General features: G+C 37.6%; 1 protein-coding gene and 1 pseudogene across 3 annotated transcripts; both read right to left on the bottom strand.

Annotated features, from left to right (window-relative positions):
* Window positions 1-2,464: 2,464 nt before the first annotated feature.
* On the bottom strand, window positions 2,465-3,897 carry LOC122289194 (annotated as a pseudogene).
* Window positions 3,898-12,650: 8,753 nt separating this feature from the next.
* Window positions 12,651-17,460, bottom strand: LOC122289901 (heat shock factor protein HSF8-like). Of its 3 annotated transcripts, none has more exons than XM_043097291.1 (3): window positions 16,868-17,460; window positions 13,091-14,313; window positions 12,651-12,900 (listed from the first exon to the last, which is right to left on the bottom strand). In XM_043097291.1, exons 1-2 carry the CDS (start codon window positions 17,147-17,149, stop codon window positions 13,132-13,134), a joined length of 1,464 nt encoding a protein of 487 aa, XP_042953225.1. In that variant the 5' UTR covers window positions 17,150-17,460; the 3' UTR covers window positions 12,651-12,900; window positions 13,091-13,131. The 3 variants fall into 3 exon arrangements, with proteins under 3 accessions (XP_042953225.1, XP_042953226.1, XP_042953224.1); XM_043097292.1 differs by lacking the exon at window positions 12,651-12,900 and adding an exon at window positions 16,060-16,132 and having other exon boundaries at window positions 12,963-14,313; window positions 16,868-17,009; XM_043097290.1 differs by lacking the exon at window positions 12,651-12,900 and having other exon boundaries at window positions 12,963-14,313.
* Window positions 17,461-23,066: the final 5,606 nt, after the last annotated feature.

Genomic DNA, 23,066 nt, shown 5'->3' with positions numbered 1-23,066 from the left:
GGCATACTACTTTGTCTTGGTCTTTTTCTTGACTTTGTTTTTGGTTTTGTTTTATTTCACCTAACGCTGGAACTGCCCCCAACCAGCAAAAACAATGGAGATAGATGTTTCATGCCTCTCATGTGATGAGTTTGTCCCAGTACTATCATCAAGATGGAAAAATATAAGAGAAAATATTTTACCGTATAAATCTGTCACTCAAAAGGAGAAAAAGTACCAAACTAGTATCAAACAAAAGGGCAAAATTGAAACCAAAGTCTCTGGTCCGAAGCCCTGCTCCCATGGCTTCTTTCTTAGAGCATTTTATTCTATTTTTCAGTATTCGTCCAAGTGTATAGCATGTCATCTTTCTTTGAGGGAGATCGAAGGAGAGAGAGGGAAGGGGAGAGAGAGATTAGCGATTTCGGGTTAGGGTTTTTGTGAGAGTGATCAAAGGAGAGAGAGAGAGAGAGAGAGAGAGAGAGAGAGAGAGAGCTTGGATGGGAATGAGAAGAATCACGTAATCCTCTACTATGCAACTTCAAAGTGAGAATTGAGGAAGGCTTACGTGGCAGCTTCTTATTGGTTTCCGATATATAAGATGTAGAAGAGACACCGGTCAGAAGCGTTTCTCAACAAGATATTATTATTTATTATTATTTCATTAATTATCAAACAACAAGATGCGATCAGTAGATAACATCTGAACATTACAGTTGTAGTTGGCCAACAACGTGCATGCTCCAGTGAATGTTTTCTCATTCAGGATCCAGAGATGACCCAAAGAAAAGATTTATTTCGATATGAAAAATGATACCTGCAGGCGACTTGGTGCAGGGATTGTGCACGAACTTTACGAGAAAAATGATATGATGCGTTTTGCACGAACGATCCATTTGGATTCCCTCCTCCTCATTTTCTCACCGTCATCCATTCTCATCGTCGTCCATCTCCTCCATTCTCACAATCTATTTGCAGCCAAGATCAGAGATAGTTTTTAAACATCTTTCATATTCAAAGCTTTTCTAGACTCGAGATGGGTTTCTGAACATCCTCTATCTCTTCCATTCTCACTGTCCTCCATCTCTTAAGCACAACCAAGACCCAAGATGGGTTTCTGAACATTGCGGAAAAGTTCAACTGCCACAAACTTTCATTTTCATCTCACTGTTCTCCATCGATTTTGACATTCGAGGTACTCTCTCTCTCTCTTGATTTAATTTCATTTTGTTCTTGATTGAAGGTGGGTAGTTCATTTATGCAATTAAATTTGCAAGTTTTGGAACTCCATCTAGGACTTCTTGTAGTTTCCAGCATGGCACTTGTCATGCCTCAAGCTCTCTAGCTGTCTTCAAGAAGGTACTTGGTTTGCTCTTTAGTTTCTTTAGTCCATTGTTGTTGAGCATTCAAATTCAATTTAATATCATTTAAACCCAATCCAGATTCATGTTCAACCTAGAATTAACTTATATTTTGTTCTTGATCCCATAAATGCATGGTGACCGTATCAAACAACAATTTGGTGTGACCCATGTTCAAATATATCAAAAAAGTTATTTGTAGAAACTGTTTGTGGAGTGGTTGGCGGAGTAGTGCAATGCAGCCCAGTTGAGGAACGGGTCGCAGAGGAACAATAAACTTGAATGGATTTAAAAAATGGGTTGTGAAAATTAGTGATTTTGAGATGAACATGAATGAGGGAGACGGAAATGGGTTGCAATTCTTCTACAGACAGGGAACGACGAGGACCTCTGTTCGTGTTTTGTGCATTTTAGCCTTCCAGTTCCAGTTCTGTTCGTGGGCAATTGCCAATTGGTCATCTTCTATTTTCTTTTCTTTACTTATAGTTGACATGGCAATTCCAACTCGTTCATGTTACTAACCTGCGCCAAGTTCCCTGCCCGTAGAAGCACTATTTCAATAATTATCATGTGCTTGTGGGATACCTTCACAGTGAAAGGAAAGCAATCGTTTTTATCCACTATTTATGACAGATTAGATCCTGTTTGGATACTAAAAGTATTTCGTCTCATCTAGTCATTATAATTTTTTAAAAATTTTATACAAAATATAATAAATAATTCCACTTTTTAAATATTAAAATAATAATATTATTAAAAAAATAATATTTTAATAATATTATATTCAATTTTTAATTTTTATCACGATTATCTTTACTCATTATCCAAACAGTAACTTCAACTTAAGCATCTTCTTGGCTTGTTTTGCTATTTTATTTTCCAACTTGTGAAACACAACACTGCTTTGTCCGAGTATAGAGATTAGTGCACGTTTCCCTGCTAGAAAGATTACCAAAAACTTTTACTGATACTGTCATTTTTCTTTCCAAACATTTTTTAAGCCCATTAAAATATTTTTTAAAAATAATTTAAAAATTACGAATTTATTAAAATATATTTCTTTAACCATTAAGTAAAAATAAAAAAAATAAAAAAATCGGTGGCCTTTTTCAATATCCACTCTTAGTGGGAGTAGCATTATTCTTATAATTTTTGAGGTATTAAATTGTTAGACTTGCAAATTGACTGTTAATTTACTACATGATTCGCAGTATGTTCATATAATAGTCGTGAGGTAGCTTGGCAAATTAGTTTCTTCTAATCGTCATGACAACAATCCAGATACTCATGACATAATGTGGGCTGAAAATTTTTAAAATATTAAAGTTTGAAAAAATATTTTTTCTAATAAAAAAAAATCATATGATATGAAAACAAAAAGAAATTCTAATGGGACCTGAAAAGAAAAGGATGCAAGTGCAACTGAATTGTGCAAATTAAGAGCAATCAATTAATTAACCAGCCTCATATAAAAATAAAATAAAATAAAAAATTAACCAGCCTTTCCATAGAAATGTGACGTTTGTTCACGAAAGGATGACCAAGAAGCTCAGCTACTGAACCTCTCTTCCTCCAATCCTTCTCTAGGCACCTTCGAACAAAGCTCTGAAACTCTATCGTTCTGCAAAGCAAATTGCACACATCAATGACGCTCAGTCAAGTAGTTGCCCTGCGCCAATTAATGGAAAATGACCAACATGGCATTCCAACACCACCACCCCAAGTGACCACACATCCCCGATGAACCCATCTACATCATCACCACCCCACCCCTCTAGATCGAATCTTTCTGGACTCATGTAGGTGCACGTGCCAATGTTCGAGTCACATGCTTCACGTGTCCTCTCCATGAGATGGCTGACCCCAAAATTTGCAATTTTTACCTCTCCCTTATCATTTACAAGAAGGTTTGATAGTTTTATGTCTCTATGCACCATCTACATGCCATGCAAATAGTGCAATCTTTCCAGGATACGCTTGGCTACACCAGAGATAACCTGCTCAGGTAATCTTTGTTATGCTCGTAACATGTCCTATATGGAGCCACCTTCCATGTACTCCATGACAAAGCCAAGATCGCCTCCACATTTCACACTGGCAAAATTATTATCGAAAACAGCAAGGCACGTTATTATATATTGAGAGTCAACTTGTTTGAGGATATCAACCTCACATGCAACCTGCTTGTGAACATTGACATTGTTTTGATTGACCCTGAGCATTTTCAATGCATAACTTGACATGGTTTTCTTGTGAAGAACTTTATAGACCGTGCCGCTACCACCATGTCCAAGAATGGCTATTTTCTCAAGGTCGGATAGGTTTTTGATCACTAGGGAGTTGGGAGACAGGCATGACAAGAATGTTGGGAATTGGGTTTGGTGTTGAAACTCAAATGCTGGTTTTGGTGGTGGCAGTGATAGCCTCGCATGCAGTCGATGCATTCTTTCTCTCACCAATGTCATTAATACCCTTTCCAAACTCTTCTTTCTTTCACTCCCTTTTACTTCTTCACTTTCTATGTATTTAAGAGAAGCATAGAACCCTTTGTTTTAAATTTTTTTTTTTTATAGGTAAACGGTAGTTTTAATACGAATAGGCAAAGCCCAAGTATACAAGAGATAAGACATATCTAATTCGCTAAAGAAGAAAAAAGAAAATCGTGTATATTTTGACAATTAAAGTTTAAAGTAATGGCCCAAGGAAATAAAGTGATGAAAAAAAAATAGCGAAGCTCCTCTAGTGTCCGCTCCTTATCTTCGAAGGTTATTTCATTGCGCTCTTGCCAAATGCATCACATAATGCATATAAGAACCATCTTCCACATAGCTTTAATCTGTGGGAGTCCCCCTAGTATCCCCCAACAAGCCAAAACATCAACTACCGTAGCAGGCATCACCCAGTTTAACCCAATTCTGTTGAACACTTCACACCACAAAGTAACAAGAGATGGTCCACTAACTCGCCGACTTTCTTACACATACAACACCAATCCGCAATAATTATTTGATGCTTTCGCAAGTTATCGATAGTCAAAATCTTACCCAAGGCTGTCGTCCAGGTGAAAAAAAGTGCTTTGGGAGGTGCCTTCTTCCTCCACAATTTTTTCCAAGGGAAGTGAGAGTTTGGTGTGGCTGAAAGAGTCTTGTAGAAAGAGCTTATCAAGAAATTTCCTTTACTTGCAGGTGTCCACCACAACTTATCTTCATGCAGGTCATTCAGCTTCAAAGAGTAAAGTAGGTTGAAGAAAGCCTCAAAACTGTCAACTTTCCAATCTTGCTGCTCTACTAAAGATAATGTTCCAGTGGATTTGGTCCCCTAAACGAATCAAAAGGTCCGCCACCGAATCTTCTGGCTCATAAGTCCCTTGGAACACAGCTGGAAAAGCCTCATTCAATGCCTCCTCCCCACACCAGATGTCCCTTCAAAAATTTATACAAGTCTCATCCCCTACTAGGAATCTAGTATGATTAGCAAATACTCCCCATCCTCGTCTAATATGTTTCCAAATCCCCACCCCATGAGGCTCATTCCCCTATTCAGTACACCAGCTCCCCATGATCTGCCATGCCTGCAATCAGCTACTAATTTTCATAGTGCTTCTGGTTCCATATTGTATCTCCAAAGCCATTTCCCAAGAAGTGCCCGGTTAAATATTCTTAAATTCTTTATCTCCATCCCACCTGATTAGAGTGGTTTGCACACCTTATACCTGACTAGGTGGAACTTAAATTCCTCCTCCATCCTACTCCATGAGAAATCACTGTAAAATTTTCAATGCGTGCCGCCACACACGCTGGAATAGGAAATAAAGACAAGAAGTAAGTTAGTAGATTAGAGAGAGTACTTTTGATAAGAGTTACACGACACCCTTTCGATAAATATAATCTCTTCCACCCTGCCGGTCTTCTTTCTACTTTCTCAATGACTGGGTCCCAAATAGGTAAGAATCTTAAAGTAGCTCCCAACGGTAATCCCAGATAAGTCATAGGGAGAGAAGCAACCTTCCAACCAAATGTGCTAGCCAACTGACGAGTATCACTGACTCTCTCGACTGACACTAATTCTAATTTATCAAAATTCACTCTCAGGCCTGACGCAATTTTGAAGCATAAAAGAAGGGCCTTCAAAGCCTTAAGTTGTTCATTATCTGCCTCGCAGAAGATTAGTGTGTCATCTGCAAAAAGCAAATGAGAAATAGAGATAAGGCCCCATTTCACGTCACCCACTGAGAAACCAATCATAAAGCTATTGGTAACCAGAGCCGTTAACATCCTACTCAGTAGGGCTGAGCACCGATTCAACCGGAGTCGGATTCCGACTCCTCCGACTCTGACTCCGCTTACATCTCACTTCGCTCCGACTCCGCCTCCGATATGTCGGAGCGGAGTCAGCCTCACGAATCCACGAATCCACGATATTTTTCAATAATATTAGCCGGCCTCACGAATCCACGATAGCAGATAAAAGAGAGAAAGAAATAAAAAATCAACAACCAACAAACAAAAACTAGAGAGAGAGAGAGAGAGAGGAGATACCGGATTTCAAACCCATTTTCAACAAACAAAAACTAGAGAGAGAGAGAGAGAGAGAGAGAGAGAGAGAGAGAGAGAGAGAGAGATAGAGGAGATCCGAAGAAGCCGTCGGAGCCGGGGCTGCGCCGTTTCGTGGTGGCTGAGGGAGTCGAAGGCTGGGGCTGCCGGCTTGCCACTGCGCTGGAATGACTTTCGTGGGGGCTGAAGCCTGAGGCCCTGAAGTTTGAAGTATAAAAAGTTAAAAACCCTAACTTAACTGCTTCAGTATCGCCGGGGGGGGGGGGGGGGGGAATATAACCGGTCTTCGACTCTTCAGTAATCAGTACTGAGGTAAACGGCGCCGTTTACCTCCAAAACGGCGCTGTTTTACTAAAGGCAACCAAAACAGAGTCCAACGACGCCGTTTGGGCTCTGTTTTGGTATTTTCTGCCCCTTTTTTTTTTTTTTAACTCTAAATCAAATATTAATATATTGTTTTAATACTATATATATGAACTATACTATTATATATAATATAACTATATAGTATATACGTATAACTATATATATTATAGTGTATAAGTATAACTATATATATATTATATAAATATAGTTAATTAGTAAGTTAATATATAACTATATATATTATAGTATATAAGTATAACTATATATATTATATAAGTATAGTTAATTACTATACATAGTATAGTAACTATATACTATATAAGCCCTTAATATATATAGTATATATATAACTATATATTATATATTGACTTATAGTAAACTAGTAATGTAAAATATAAAATAAGCTATAGTAAGTTATATAGTAACTTATAGTAAATTAGTAATGTAAATTAACTATATAAGGTATAGTAACTTATATAGTAACTTCTAGTAACTTATATAGTAACTTATAGTAAATTAATAATGTAAATTAACTATATAAGGTATAGTAACTTATATAGTATAAATTAGTAATGTAAATTAACTATATAAGGTATGGTAACTTATATAGTAACTATATTAACTTATAGTAACTTATAGTAAATTAGTAATGTAAATTAACTATATAAGGTATAGTAATTAGTAACTTATAGTGTAACTAATAACTATATTAACTTATAGTAACTTACTAACTTATAGTAAATTAGTAATGTAAATTAACTTATATTATTCATTATAATGTTTATAGATTATTATTTATTAGATGTTAATATATTGATAACAAATATTTTTATAAAATATGCACAATATCAGAGTTGGAGTCGGAGTAGAAGTCGGAGTCGGAGTCGGAGTCGGAGTCGGATTGGAAGTCGGAGTCGGATCGGATCGGAGTCGGAGTCGGGACACCTCTACCTCCGACTCCGACTCCGACTCCGACTTCCAGGGGGAAAAAAACTCCGACTCCGACTCGTCGGAGTTGGAGCGGAGCAGGAGCGGAGTCGGAGTCGGAGTCGGATTTTCGGATTTCTGCTCAGCCATACTACTCAGGGCCTCCATGATGATAACAAAAAGAAGTGGGGACAAAGGATCTTCTTGTCTTAAACCTCGGGAGCTGTCGAAGAAACCCTCTGGGTTGCCATTGATTAGATCTGAGAATCTTGCTATTGAAATACACCATCTGATCCACATACACAATTTCTCTCCAAAACCACATCTTCGCAACAAATAAAGGAGGAAGTCCCAATTTACATGATCATAAGTCTTTTCCATATCTAACTTGTAAATAATCCCTGCCATACCAGATTTAATTTTACTATCTAGGCATTCATTAGCAATTAGCACAGCGTCCAGAATTTGTCGGCCCCTTACAAAGGCATTTTGAGGTTTTGAAATTATCTTGCTTAAGACTTCCCCTAGTCTATTAGTTAGCATCTTAGACAAGATTTTGTAAATCTCATTAATGAGACTAATGGGCCTAAAGTCCTTCACTTCCGAAGCCTCAGTTTTCTTCGGAATAAGAGTAATGAAATTAGAATTCAGACTTTTCTTAAATTTCCCAGTGGAGGAAAATTCCTTAAATACATTCATGATGTCCTCTTTCACAACCTCCTAACATGTTTAAAAGAATCTCATGGAAAAGCCATCTGGTCCTTGTGCTTTATCTTTCCCCATTTTCCTAACAACGTCATATAAATCATCTTCTTCAAAAGCTCTTTCTAACCAAGACGATGACTGAAGTTCAATAGAATCAAAACCGAGTCCATCCACAGATGACCTCCATCCCTCTTGTTTTGAAAATAATTTTTTTAAAAAACTCACCACATGCTCCCAAATCACATGAGCGTCTGTGCAATCTCTACCATTGATTTTTAGCATCTCAATGGTATTGTTTCTACTATGTGAGTTAGTCATTCTATGGAAATATTTTGTACTTCAGTCCTTTCTTTTAGCCAAAGGGCTCTTGACTTCTGACGCCAGGAGATCCCTTCTAAAGATAGCATCATTTCCAATTTTGACCCCAATTCTACCTTACGCAATAATTCCTCAGGGGTGAGGACTCTAACTTCGGTGGTCCTATCAAAGTTCTGGATCTCCTCCAACATGGTTTTCCTTTGTACCCCTACATCTCCAAAGATTTGAGAATTTCAAAACTTTAAATCATTCTTTAACTCTTTTAGTTTAACTGCAAAAATATAAGAGGGAGTACCATGAAACTAATAAGATGACCACCAAAGCCTTACCCTGTCCATGAAGCCCTTACTTTTGAGCCACATGTTTTCAAACTTAAAAGAGCGCTTACCGCCTTGAATACTGCCTCCATCCAATAAAATGGAAAAATGATATGAGCATGGGCGTGGTAATATCTTTTGACACACCTCTAGATAGTGACACTCCCAATTCGATGATATTAGGAACCTGTCCAAACGAGACCATGTCTGGCTGTTCGACCAGGTGAAAGGACCACCTATAAAAGGGAGATCCACCAAGTTCAAGCAAAAAATGTAATCTGAGAATTCTAACATGGCTGAGCTTAGACGACTGTTTCCTGATCTTTCACTTGGAAGCCTTATGATGTTAAAGTCACCGCTTATGCACTAGGGGAGATCCCACCAGCTATGTAATTCTACAAGTTCTTCCCACAGAAGCTTTCTAATGTTATCAACATTTGGCCCATATACACCTGCAAAAGCACACAAAAAATTGTCTTCCACCATCTTAAAGGAAACGACCACTGAATTTTCTCTTACAAACTCCTCCATTTTCTCAACCACCCTTTTATCCCACATCACAATAATACCCCCTAAGGCCTCAATCGAAGCTAGATAGATCCAACTTACATACAAGAAACTCCACATACTTATCACTAATTTTCTGGTCACCAATTTTAATTTAGTTTCTTGTAAGCAAACTATATCGCCCTTCACTCTCGAAATAAATTTTTTATGCAAAGGTGCTTGTTGAACTCATTCAGCCCCCGGACATTCCAGGACACAATTTTTGGCTTCATAAAGAAACATCAGTACCCTTTCCTTTGCTCCTATCACGACTTGAATTCTCCTCATTCAGAGACCAATTAAGTCTCTTGAGCTCCATCTGTTTCTTGGATCCGTGTTTCTTAGATTGTGCATGACCCACCTCTATGGCTATAAGAAGTGCCATGAATTGATCTTCATAGCCCACACATTTCATTCATACAATATACTAGATATTCTTTACCTTTTTGAACACCCAGTCCGACATTTCAAATTCATTGGGTAATAAACAATTCAGCGGATAGGGGTTCCTGTCACCACCATCAGAATCATCCCCAAACATATTAATACCTTCCTAATCGATTACTTGACCCACGTTGTTCTCTACCTCAACAGTAACCAATTGTGTATCAGGGACTAGACTAATATCTGAGAGCCATTGTGAAAGCCCCTCACAGTGTGCAGCCTCTTTCCCAAATTCCATAAGCCTCTCATCCCCACCTTCTGAAAAAAATTCCAAGTGGTCAATCGAAGCTATGGGGACGTTCACTTGGGAAAGTGTTGAACCCGTACCAATAATCAGTGGGATTTGTGTGTGGGAATCAGACGGCAATTCAATTGCAGAAGTGGGGGCCTCCAATTGGGCATGAATTGAGTCAATACCCAATTTTGACTTGTCCTATGTGTGAAAGATCGAGGGAATCTCAAACGCTACACTAGGGACCTCCATCGGTCTGGTCTGTGCATATATATCTAGAAGAAATGAAAAAAATTACAAGTTTTCAACTTGCTCTGCATCACGCGACGGCAAGATCTGCTCCACCACGGTCGCTGGTGACGTTTGTTTTGCCTAAGGGGAGAACACCAATCTAAGCGACGTTTTCGAGCCAATCTTCAACGTACCTGGGTTGGTTACCGGGTCTTTAACCGTTAAACTGGGACACAAAGCCCCGTTATTCCTCCCGTCTCTGTTAGACATCCCATTGGGTTGAGTTGGGCTCACAAGTTGGGCCTGAAGTTAACAGAACAAAAGGGCCCTGTAAGGCCTGGGACGGGCCTTCAACTTGGATCAACCCTCTAGATAGCCCAACAACATTCAAATCAAACGGGCCTTCTAATTGGCCCAAGCCCACTTCGTAATTACTTCCCTCCTCAACGCATTGTTTCAAGATAGCCATATTGGACTATAGCACACTCACCTATTTCTCCATCTCAGCAATAGCGTGTAGCAAGGTTCCCATTAATGGCCCTGACATTCTCCTACCACTTGTAACACCAACTTGATCTTTGCCCACATCGGAGAGATCTCTTGGCAATTCTATGATTTTTGGCTCTCGAGACAACACCTCTTTGTACGAAAGAGCATGGTGCCCCTACGACGGAGGTAAGGCCCTCCCTAAACTTCTTCCTCTGTTTTCACCCCTGAAATGTGGTGTGCTGCCGATAATTCCTACAACATCTCCCCAAAATTCCTCCAGCCTACTCCCTCGCTTCCTTTAGGTATTACAATCAGCCCGCGGCGCTTTACTTGACCAAATTCCGAAATGGGGAAAAATCTCCCATAGGAGATTTTGGTGGTTACGTTTGTGCCCCCAACTTTGGCTGTGTATAGAAGAGTTAGTTTTTTTAGGTGAGTGTGTACTTTTCACTTATAGGTGAGTTAGTCCCTACATCTTCCAATCTTCAAAATCATATCCCATGAGTTTGCCAATGCCATGTGTACTTTTCACTTATAGTAATTAACCGGACACCCTATTTTTATGAACAATTTTGATCACAACCCGATGGGATATGATTGGAAGATGTAGGGACTATGCCTGCAGGATCTAGAAATCAGATTTATAAGGATCAGAAAAGCCAAAATGGAAGGTAAAACCATGTAGAGGCCGCTTTTCCCTTAACTAACAGAAGGTTTTGAGGGGTACCATGGATTGCCATTAGCTGACAAGAGGGCTGATCATTTACTCCTATTCGGGCACGTATCGGGACGACAATTTTTCTTTATAAAGAGGAAAATGGAAACATTTGGCATTCGCTCGAGGCTTTCTTGCTCTTATAAAGATGTCGGCTTCTGTTGAACTATGTCATTTATGTCTCTATATATTAAAGGTAAATAACACTTCGGTTTTTAACATCTACAATCTTTCAGCCTTTCCTAATATATAGTCCACTAAAATATTGGTAATCTAAGGACGGTAAAACTTTACAAACAGGTTAAAAACAAAATAAAAATAAGATTAATAGTCAATAATTTCACGACATATAAAATAAAAATAATTGTTAATAATTCCACGACTAGTGATGATAAATCGTGAACACCTTTTTAAAGTGGCAAACATACGCTTTTGACGACTTGAACGTTTCTAAGTCACCATGTATAGAAATAGAATAGACCACAAGTTCGCAATAAAAAGAGCCCAAGATTTAAGATCAAAATGATCTTGCTGTGTAGCAATGCCCTGCATCAGCTTATGGCTATATCCTTGGGAAGGATTTTCCTACAAGCGACAAAACCATCGGAGGATCTGTCTATAGAACGGTTAAAAATCATATCTCTGTGAAATTCTAAAACATATAAAACTCCAATACCTCCCCTTATGTGGTATCAAATGACTGGAAGATAAAGTAAATGATAACAAACAATTTTCCAATAATTTAATGCAATCTTGAGGATGATGATTAAAATGATGATGAATGCCACTTCTGTTCAAATAATCATGCAGAAACCTACCAAGTTTTGATCGAACTTTGAACGAGTAGCATACTGTCGAACTCAAAATTCTAGGCTTGGGTAAAGTTCTATTCTATGTTCATAAAGGAGGTTTGGTTTAGTGAGTTGAGATGAGACGAAAGTTGAATAAAATATTAGTAGAATATTATTTTTGTCTTAAAATTTGAAAAAGTTGAATTGTTTATTGTATTTTGTATGAAAGTTTGAGAAAGTTGTAATGATTAGATGAGACGAGACGAGACGAGACGAGTCGAGAGGCTTCTTGTATCCAAACAACCCTTAACCTTTGATAATGTTTTCTCACCAAGAACTTCAAGCTTCCCCAACCACAGGTTTCTAAAGAAGTATCATTTCCAATAATATCACTTGGAAGTTTTCAATGGGTTTTGCTCGGGATGCTTATGATTATCCACATTAGGTCCCTATGAACTGAAAATATGAGGCCTGCATGTGCGCCCTTTATAATAACTGTTTCAACAACAGTCCCTTAACCACACAATCCAATGATTAGTGTACACAGGACATTCTAGACTAAGGAAATGCGCCTGCCAAATAACTCGAACCTCTACTTATATATATATAACTCAAACCTCCAATTGTGTGTTCCATAATGCATATTCACCAAGTCAAACTTCCGAAGCATCATATATTTACTTTCAATGTTCCATATAACTATGAACAAAAGTGTGTATTTTACAGAAGGGTAATTTAATCTAGTAAAATATTCTGAACATGGACTACAAGACTCAAATTATTATTACCATACATCTTTTATTTTTAACAAAGCATCCATTACCATGCATTCTTTTGAACAAAGGCCATGCCTAACTAGAGCAGGACATCAACTCCTATAAAGGAACATAAAACCATAGCTATAGCCTCTAATGCTGCTAGTTTTCCTGTCGAGTCATTGCAAGCAACACCAACATGAGATTAAGGCAAATCCAAGGAAGAAAGAGAGTAAAAACTAAATTAAGGGTCTCCATATAAGCAAAACAAAGCTGGGGTGAACAGAGAAATGATACATTAGCTGCTCTTCCAATGAACAAAACATGAGGATTGCATGATTAAAAAGATGATTAGTATTACCTCATCCGATGAGTAAACTAGTTTACATGTAGTAACAAATATCAAGCATCTTTGATATCTGATGTAAGAAGGTCCATTTGTTTCGTAAGCTTGTCCATATGCTGAACATTGTCCCATCCGTTCTCCATTGGCTGTTCTTCATTTTCCTTAAACATACCCTGCACAGAATTTGATTCAATATCTTCCGGCACTGGACTTTGCAAAAGGTCATCCCAAAAGTTAGGATCGCTTATAAAGAGATCAATATCTGCATCTGGGGAGATATAATCCATTTCTATGGGAAGAGAACCATTAACTTCCAATGTGGGATCTATAAATCCACCCTTGCTGGTCTCAGGTCCCATGGAATTATCCTTGGAAATGTGCACAGTACTTTCCGGCATCATTTCAGGTATTTGAGACTGCTTAGTCACGATTATATCTGCCTCAGGAACAGAAATGGAAGGTGCATCTTGGGCCCCACCCAGCAGACTCATATCTGGGAATGGAGTTGCAACTTTGTTTGAAGTTACACTATGAGTTGGTGGGACCTCTTGCAGAGTCACTCCTGATACATGGCTTGTAGAGCTCACACTGTCCATTGCATTGGCCGATGATGGACCATCAGCAATCAGGAAACCATCTTTGTCATTAAAAGATTCCAGCCTGGAGGACGCATCCATTTTCATAATCTGCCTGAGCATTGCCTTTGTCGCCTCATTTGTTGTTGGTTGATACTTAACAATCTGACCATCAGGAACAGGAGAATCTTCACTCTCAGAAATATCTTCCTGCTTAAGCCTCCGTTTTTTGTTTCCTTCAGTTATGCGCTTCTTGTTCTCATTTTGCTGCTGCACAAACTGGGCCAAGAAGCCAGGACTCTGCATAGCTTTTGCCAGGAATGACATCACCTGTTGCTGCCTCTGCTCCATTCCCTGAAGACGCTGCACCATGGTTTGCAGCTGACCATCAGTAGTCTGTTGTTGCTGCCTCAACCTGACAAGTTCCTGCATAAGCACATTCTTGTCCCTCTTAAGCCTCTCGACCTCTTCCTCTAGACCAAACTTCCCAACCTCTACACAAGCTCTCATTGATGAACTCTGTTCATTTGATTGCTGTGGCTGTTGATGACTATGTCCATGGGCAGGTTTTCGCCGACTAATAGTCTTAAGCAGGTGTTTTTGGCCCCTCAAAAAACCCTCATTTGCAAATTCCCAGCGGTCTGGATCAACCTTCCTGAAACCCTGTTCAACAAATGTTGACAAAAAAATGAACAAACCCAGTGGGGGCAAAGCACAAATCAATGGACCAAAAAAGTAAATTCTCTATCTAAATTTTTTTAAAAATAACAGTAGCAATAAAAAATGCATATAGTTACATTTAAAAATAAGACGGAAAATGTACACAAACTTTTCCTGCATATCAAAGTTTTATGAAGTAATTCAATTCTGTACATGATACTCATCAAGTTCATAAACTAGGATCAATGGACTGATTTCAAAAACCACATACACTTGCAACAGGGCCATAGAAATGTTGGAACTACTACTTATCAAAAGAAATATTGGAACTACTGAAATATAATTATTGCAACCAACTGATAAAGTTAAACTACGGGGACGAAATATGCAATACTTCATTAAAAAAAAGAGAGAGACTTACACCACTTGGGGCAATGTTTAAATAGTGTGCAATGAAATGCTGAATGAGAATCCCAATCCCCCACAATCCATTATGGTGTTTTGTAAGCAGGAAGTATCAGGAGGAAACAGACCAAATGAAAGGGACACAATCAGATAGAATTACAGTCTTTCATAAACTCTTGCTAACTGCCATAAGTCATATATAACGGTAGGTTTTGAATACTTCAATTCAAAAGTAAATTACATTTGCAGATCCATAAAAAACATCATGTGCTTGTATCAAATTCTACCACTTTTGCAAGACAAAATTCTCGAAACGCCAAAACCAAACAAATCACTTTGAGATCCATTACATAGAATGAGTTTCCATTGAATGGAAATCAATCCCAACATTTCATCCCACAGGAACCAGCGAAGCCTACATTCTATTGATCTTTGATTTTTGGTTGCACACCCTCCATTACAACGTTCCATTTTACCAGAAGACAATCTAGTTAACCTAAATTCTATAAGCCAATATACCACAGTCATCTTATTTTTTTTAATTAATAAACCTTCAAAAAGTAGGAATGCATTATAAACTTCAAAACTCAACATCTTCACATTCTCGTTTACGAACTTTCTCCTTCTATTATGATACTGCAGAACACTCTCTCTCTTGTCGTTACTAATTTATAATAGATTTGTCAACACACAACCAATTTCAGCCACCTATGCCTTATGCCAAAGAAATTTTATTGGAATGCAAAGAACATGATTGCCTTCACAACTCAACTCACATCCCAAAAAATCTAAGCTTCTCGAACCCCAGTCTTACTTATATCCCATCTGAACTGGACAAAACAACATGCCAGCCTCAGGACACCAATAATGACCGCCAGTTTGAATGGAAACCCACCATACTCATTGGCATTGGAAAAAAATTGGTATATCCACCCTTGTGCATTATGGATTGCTTTTCAACAAAAAAACACATGATTATTCACCAGATTTTTTAACATCGTCCTTATGCCTTAGAGATAGGCTTTGGAGAAAACATGCAACTTTACTCATAAAAAAAAAAAAACGTGCAACTTCATCCACAAGCTATTGATTATTTAGGTGTGATAAAGTCTGAACTACTTCAACCCTTTTCAATTGAACTACGGAATGCTTTTATCATCAAAAGCAAACAAAAAGAATTTCCACGTCCCATCTGTTAGTAATCTCTCTGAGGCTCTTTCAAATACTTCAAGAGTTGTATCCAGATCCTGTTTAATCAATTCATATGGTTCCCTTGCATTCAGCTATACCTTGGCTACCAAATGAAAAAACAAGATCAAACGACAAGATAAAATAATTTTTAACCATGTGACCAGGTCATGATCAACCTAAGACTCGCTTCCTTTTCCTTTTCTTCCACTTCTGCTCCATTTGTTTGCTGATAAAAATGCAGGAAGACGAGATATCAAAACTTCAATTTAAACAAACTTTTCGTTGTTTTGGAGATAGAATAGTATCCAATCATCAACAAGACTGTCGCACTTGTTGCAACAAGTACATAGGTTTCCAAACATATAAGCCGTAAAAAAAGGACCATAATCCATTCATTCAGTTTCTTATTTTACATATTTCATTCAAGTTTCAGCAACCAAACAGCGGTAACGACCATGTGCACGAAAATCTAGCCCTAAATCAGAACTTAAAATTTACATGGAGTGAGCTTTTTTGTGCTTTTTGATGGAATTCTTGTTACTTTAAAAAATAGAATGATCGCAGTTGAAGAACCTCATACACAGAAAACAAAACAATGAACTCAAAATATACTAATGCTAATTTCCCATGCCGGCCTCTCTCTCTCTCTCTCTCTCTCTCTCTCTCTCTCTCTCTCTCTCTCTCTCTCTCAAAATATACAAAACAATGAACCTCATTTTTTGTATAAGTAGATCCCTCGGCCTTCCCAGCAAGCAGAAGAGAGCTTCTATAATAACCCTAACTGTTGTAATTTCTACGGGGTGATCTCTACTCCACTGCTATAACTAATTCTTAATTCCACTACTGTACTCATCATGATCGTGATCATACAATTCACGCACACGCGCACAATTCAAAGCAATAAAAAGAAAAGCGACGAGAAGTTGAGGAAAGCTACGGATGTATAGGGGAAGGAATATACGTAGGTGTTGAGCTGCCTGACAAAGCTGGAGAAGTTGTTGTGCTTGAAGTACTTGGGCAGGAGGTCCCTGGCGAATTCGGGCGGGTTCCACACCACGAAGCTGTTGTTCGTGGGGCTCCATGAAACTATTCGGTCGGTGTCGGGGTCATCGACCATGTCGTACGTCTTACTCAGGAACGGCGGCGGCGCGTTCGCGCTCGGCATCGGCGCTGGTGCCGGATTATCACTGCCGCCTCCACCTCTTAAGCCGGACGCCTCGCCTTTATTATCGACTCCGGACATAGTTTAGTCTTGAAAGACAAGCGGATTGAGGAATTTTCTTTCTTAGGGTTTTAGAAGGGTCACAACGTAGGCTGTCATCGGAGGGGTCAATTTAAACCCTAGATTGGAGGGAGAGAGTGAGAGAGCGAGAGAGAGAGAGAGGGGATTCAGGTATGTTAGACGCGGTGACGACGGTAGAATCGGGCACGAAGCAGAATGCCCTTTTGTGCGGTGATTGTTTGTGACGACGGGATGACGTTGTGAATTTACCAAATTAGTCAGTCAGTTTGTCCCTTACCGAACGCAGAAAGACAGCGTGCCATGGCGCCGAGATGTAAGGAGTCTAAGGACAAGCATTTTGAAAGGATAAAAACCAAAAAAAAGCCGCTTGATTTGAAAAAGAAAAAGTAATTCTCTTTTCAGAGTTCAGTCTTTTTTAAAAAGTGTTTTTTTATCTTTTTTTTATCACATCTAATCAATTTGTTATAATTTTTTAAAATTTTTATATAAAATATAATAAATAATTTAATATTTTTAAATCTTAAAATAATAATATTAAAAAATAATAAAATAATAAAATTTTATTTAATTTTTACCTTACTTAACTCACTGTCCAAACTTTACATTGGACTCTCAAAATTTGTACAAATCATTATGAGTTTTTATTTTGAGATTAGATGACATATTATCATATTAAAAAGTACTATAGTTATAAAGATATTTTATAAATATAAAATCATAAATTGATATAATTTCATATATTATAATAAATTTACTTTATAATAAAAATAATTTTATAATCCAACATACCATATCATATCACGTCAATTTGTAAATTTATTTTTATAAAATGTCTTCGTAGCTAAAGCATCTTCTATCATATTTCATATGTCATATTTTTAGTTGCCATATGTTAAATAATAAATTTATGAATTAGTTAAAATATAACGTATCAGAATAATTTCACACTAATAAAATTTAGTGCAAAGAAAATCAGTTCATGATTTTTACTTATTTTGAAAGAAGTTTTTTGTTTTCCACCATTTAAGTAATACTTATTAGGTTATCTAAAATTAGCAATTAAATCATGCCAATCAAGTTTAGTATAATCTCCAAATATCTAATGTCATATTAATGTTATATGGCAATAAATTAAAACTTGACACATATATCATCTCTCTAAAAATTCATAGAAAGATAAAAAAAAGTTTTAAAGAATTAAAAATGATTTAAAATAAGCCTTACTTTTTCAAAGTTAAATTAAATAAGGGAATAAAAGGAAAGAAACAAGAAACAAAATGTATTAAAATTCCATATAAATTCTTTATTCTTTTTTAACAATCTGAATTTTAAATTTTTTTTATTAATTTTTTTTTCTCTTTTTGTTAAATTTAAATATTATGAGCTGCCGAACAAGAAACCCTAATTTTAGGGTAAATATATGAAATGTATTGGGTTGGGTCTGGGCCTAAGCATTTGGGCCTTATCTTAATTGTTGTGGATCTTATTTCCATTGCTTTGAGTCTCTTATTTTAACAGTTTTGAGTCCAAGTCCAGAAGAAATCTCCCGAGCCATGTTATTGGTGGTTCCAACTTGTATTTTCATGTGCCACGTTTTATTTAATTATCTATTATGTAGTCCATGTTTGGATCCGTGGGTTAGTTAAGTTCCTGCAGTCAGTTTGTTATTTGACTAAGTCCATATAAAGCTTTATTTATATGGCAAGTTATCAATGCATGAGGTATTGATTTCCAGAAATATTATGTTTACACATTTGGAGGCCAGGCACCTCGAATTGCCTACTGAAATTCTCTAATCTTCAAATACAAAAATTACAAAAAGCATAATAATGGCATCAAAGCCAAGTTCCTAGGCCATGGCTGAGGGTACACGTCAAGTGCAACTCTCAAAAACAATCTCAATGCTCAAAGCTTAAACGGTGCACCTGTGGGAAGAATAAAGCAAACAAAAAGACATGCTGGAAGCAGTGTTACAGCTAGGGGTGAGCATCGGCCGGTCCAGACCGGCAAAACCGACCGGACCGGCACTGTTTGGACCGAACTGGACCGGACCCAATTCGGTCCGGTCCGGTCCGGTCCCATTTTTAAGGGAACGAAAAGATTCGGTCCGGTCCCGGTCCGGGAGTTTTTCACCCCGGACCGGACCGGACCGAATAGAAATAAAAAAAATATATATATATTATTTATATATATTATTTATATAATAGTATTAGCATATTACTAATATATATATAATAGTATACTATATGTAAATATATTACAATATAATTACATAAATATTAAAAAAAATGTCATTAAATATTAGCATATTATATAAATATATAGTTATCACTATTACTATTATTACATATAGTTATTAGTTATAGTATAGTTATTATTACATATATTTATTAGTTATAGTATTATTACTAATAGACTAATAGTATTAGCATATTACTAATATATATATATAATACTATATGTATATATATTAAATATATTACCATATAATTACATAAATATTAAAAAAAATGTCATTAGATAAAAAAGATATAAAAAAAAAAAAAAAAAAAAAAGTCAACCTTGGACCGACCGGACCGAATAGGACCGGACCGGACCGGTCATGATGGAGTTCGGTCCGGTCCAGGGTGGGAAAACCCTGGACCGAATAGGTCCGGTCCGGTCCACAAAACCTCCCCGGACCGGACCGAACTCACCCCTAGTTACAGCGACTTAACAACTTGGTAGCCAGTTATGATCATTTAGCACTACAGGCCACTAATCAGAACTTGGGAGAAGGATCATCCAATGCTAAAGGTCAGTTTAATAACCCACTGTTTGAGGGAAATGGGGGGATTCATACTAGGTCCCTTAGATTAGATTTTCCTAAATTTGATGGGTCAGATCCTATAGAATGGATTCTTAAAGCTGAACAGTTTTTTGGATACTTCGACACACTCGACACGACCAAAAAAATTCAGATTGCCTTCTTCCACATGGAAGACAAAGCGTTGTCCTTATTCTCTTGGCTAAGTGATTCAGGTACAATAGGAAAATAGGAGGAGTTTACCGCAACACTTAAGGTGGGGTTTGGGCCCTCAATATTTGAGGATCCAATTGGAGCATTTACAAAATTAAGACAAACCTCCACAGTAGAAGAGTACCAAACTAAATTTGAGATCTTATTTAATAAAATTAAAGGATTTACGAAGGAATTTCATATTAGAACCTTTATTAGTGGCTTAAGGGATGATCTTAAAATTATGGTAACAATGCTTAAACCTACTACAATTTTAGCTGCTTTTGGTTTAGCAAAGTTACGAAGTAGCTATAAGAAGAAAAGTAATCCCAACCCAAACCCAAAACATGACCCAACCTAACCATACATACCTGCCAAAACTCCCACCAACCCCACCTATCCTCAGATTATTGGTACCACCCCCTAAGCCAGAAAACAAAATGCCACAAATTCCATACAACCCAAACAGAAAACCCACAATGCCTATAAATAAATAACCCCAGCCCAAATGCAAGAAAGGAGAGAAAATGGTTTATGTTATTATTGTGATGAGAAATTTCACATTGGTCACAAATGTACTAGTCCTAAGTTGTTCCTGTTGGAAGGAATTGAAATGGGGGAGAGTGAAGAAGTAGATCTTGAGGAGGGAAAGCTAGTCATCATTGAGACACATGAAAGGGAATAAGGAAATAAGCAGATGGGTGAACTTCTTAGCATTTCTTTACATGTCATGGTTGGTTCACTATCCCCTAAAACAATGAGGATAGAGGGCTCTATTAATCATCAAAAAGTTTTGATTCTTATTGATACAGAAAGCATGCACAGCTTTGTGGATCCATATGTAGCAAGGAAATCAAAACTACCAGTGAGGAAGAGCTAGTTGATAGTTAAAGTAGCTAATGGGGATAGCCTTCCTTGCCAAGGTTACTGTAGGGCAGTTCCTATTCAGCTACAGAATTTGAAAATTATGGCCAATCTCTATTTATTAACTCTAGGAGGTTGTGATGTAGTGAGGAGTTGATTGGTTGCAAGATTTAGGGTCAATTTATGGAACTTTTCTGACCTCACTATGCAGTTTGATTTGAGGGGTACTAAGGTTCATTTGCAAGGTTTACAACCTCCCAGTGAAGCCTTGGAAGTAGTGGAGGATGTCCCCAATTTACAAAAGGGGCCAGTCAAAGGAATTTGGCTGCAACTAATAGGAAAAACTGTGATGAAAAGTGGGGAAACCCGAGAACCAATGCTGGAATAGGTGATCAAAAAGTTTGAAGATGTATTTGCTAAACCTCATGGCTTGCCTCCACCCCAGAGTCATGACCATAAGATTGAGCTGTTGGAATGAGCAAAACCAACTTGTGTAAGGCCATATAGGTACCCCTACTATCAAAAGACTGAAATAGAAAAATTGGTGGCTGAAATGTTCAAAAATGGAATTATTAAAGGGAGTCAAAATCTCTACTCCCATGTTTTGCTGGTCAGGAAGGAGGATGGAAGCTAGAGAATGTGTGTAGACTACCGTGCTTTTAACAATGACACAATAAAAGATAAATACCATATCCCCAATATTGATGAATTGCTGGATGAACTCTATGGGGTTGAAACTTTTTCAAAGCTGGATTTACGTTCTGGTTATCACCAAATCAAAATGCGTGAGTGGGACATTCAAAAAAATACATTTAAAACTCATGAGGGTTACTATGAATTTATGGTGATGCCTTTTGGGCTTACTAATGCCTCTTCCACTTTTCAAGAGTTGATGAATGAGGTTTTTAAACCTTATTTGAGAAAATTCGTTTTGGTTTTCTTTGATGATATATTGATCTATAGCAAGTCTTTGGAAGAACATGTGAAGCATTTGCAAACTGTTTTAAACACACTGAGATCCCAACAGCTTTAAGCAAAGGAGTCTAAGTGCAAGTTTGGCTGCTGTGATGCGGAATATTTAGGTCACCTAATCTCTAAGGATGGAGTTAAAGCTTATCCCCATAAGATATCAGCTATGCAACAGTGGCAACTGCCTAGGAACTTGAAGGCCGTAAGGGGATTTATAGGTCTCATAGGGTATTACAGGAAATTTGTGAAAAATTATGGAGCCATTGCAGCCCCCTTAATGGCTCTTTTAAGGAAAAATGCTTTTGTGTGGACCGATAAGGCACAAGAAGCCTTTGAAAGGCTGAAGGCATCAATTGTAAGCCCCTCAGTGTTAAATTTATCTGGTTTTTCTAAAAAATGTGTTGTTGAGTGTAATGCATCAAGAAAATTGTTGGAAGCTGTGTTAATGTAAGAAGGGAAACCAATAGCTTATCTTAGCCAAAGACTAAAGGGGAGGAGCCTATCACTGTCTACTTATGAAAACGAGATCTTGGCCCTAATAATGGCCATCAGAAAATGGATGCATTATTTATTGGGGTAACATTTCAAAGTTCGTACGGATCAACAAACTTTGAAATATTTATTAGAGTAAAGAGTGGGAACCCCTAAACATCATAAATGGGTTTCCAAGCTGTTGGGGTATGACTTTGTAGTAGAGTACAAAAGCGGGAAGACCAATTAGGTGGCTGATGCACTATCCAGGTTACCCTTCACTGATAAACTCAAGACACTTAACCAATTCCCCACCCTAGAACCCCATCCAGATAAACAAAACCCAACCAAACAATCCAATTCTATTACCAACTAGATATAGTCCAACCCAGCACACATCCAAGCCATAAGTCTTCTTCAAACAAACTGGATAGAGGAGTTAAAGAGAGCTTACCTGTAGGATTCCCAATTATAGGAGCTAATTAGCCACTACCATTAGGAAACCCTGGAATCCCAATCTCTGTATCAAGTCGGAGATGGCCTGCTCTTCTACAAAGACAGGTTGCACCTTGAAAACCTGGTGGCCTTCCAGCGTGAGATCCTGCAAAAGTTCCA

Source organism: Carya illinoinensis, chromosome 12 (assembly GCF_018687715.1).
Source record: "Carya illinoinensis cultivar Pawnee chromosome 12, C.illinoinensisPawnee_v1, whole genome shotgun sequence".
Lineage (NCBI taxonomy): Eukaryota > Viridiplantae > Streptophyta > Magnoliopsida > Fagales > Juglandaceae > Carya > Carya illinoinensis.
The sequence above is the reverse complement of the archived record's forward strand: the minus strand, read 5'-3'. Positions and strand labels throughout refer to the sequence as shown.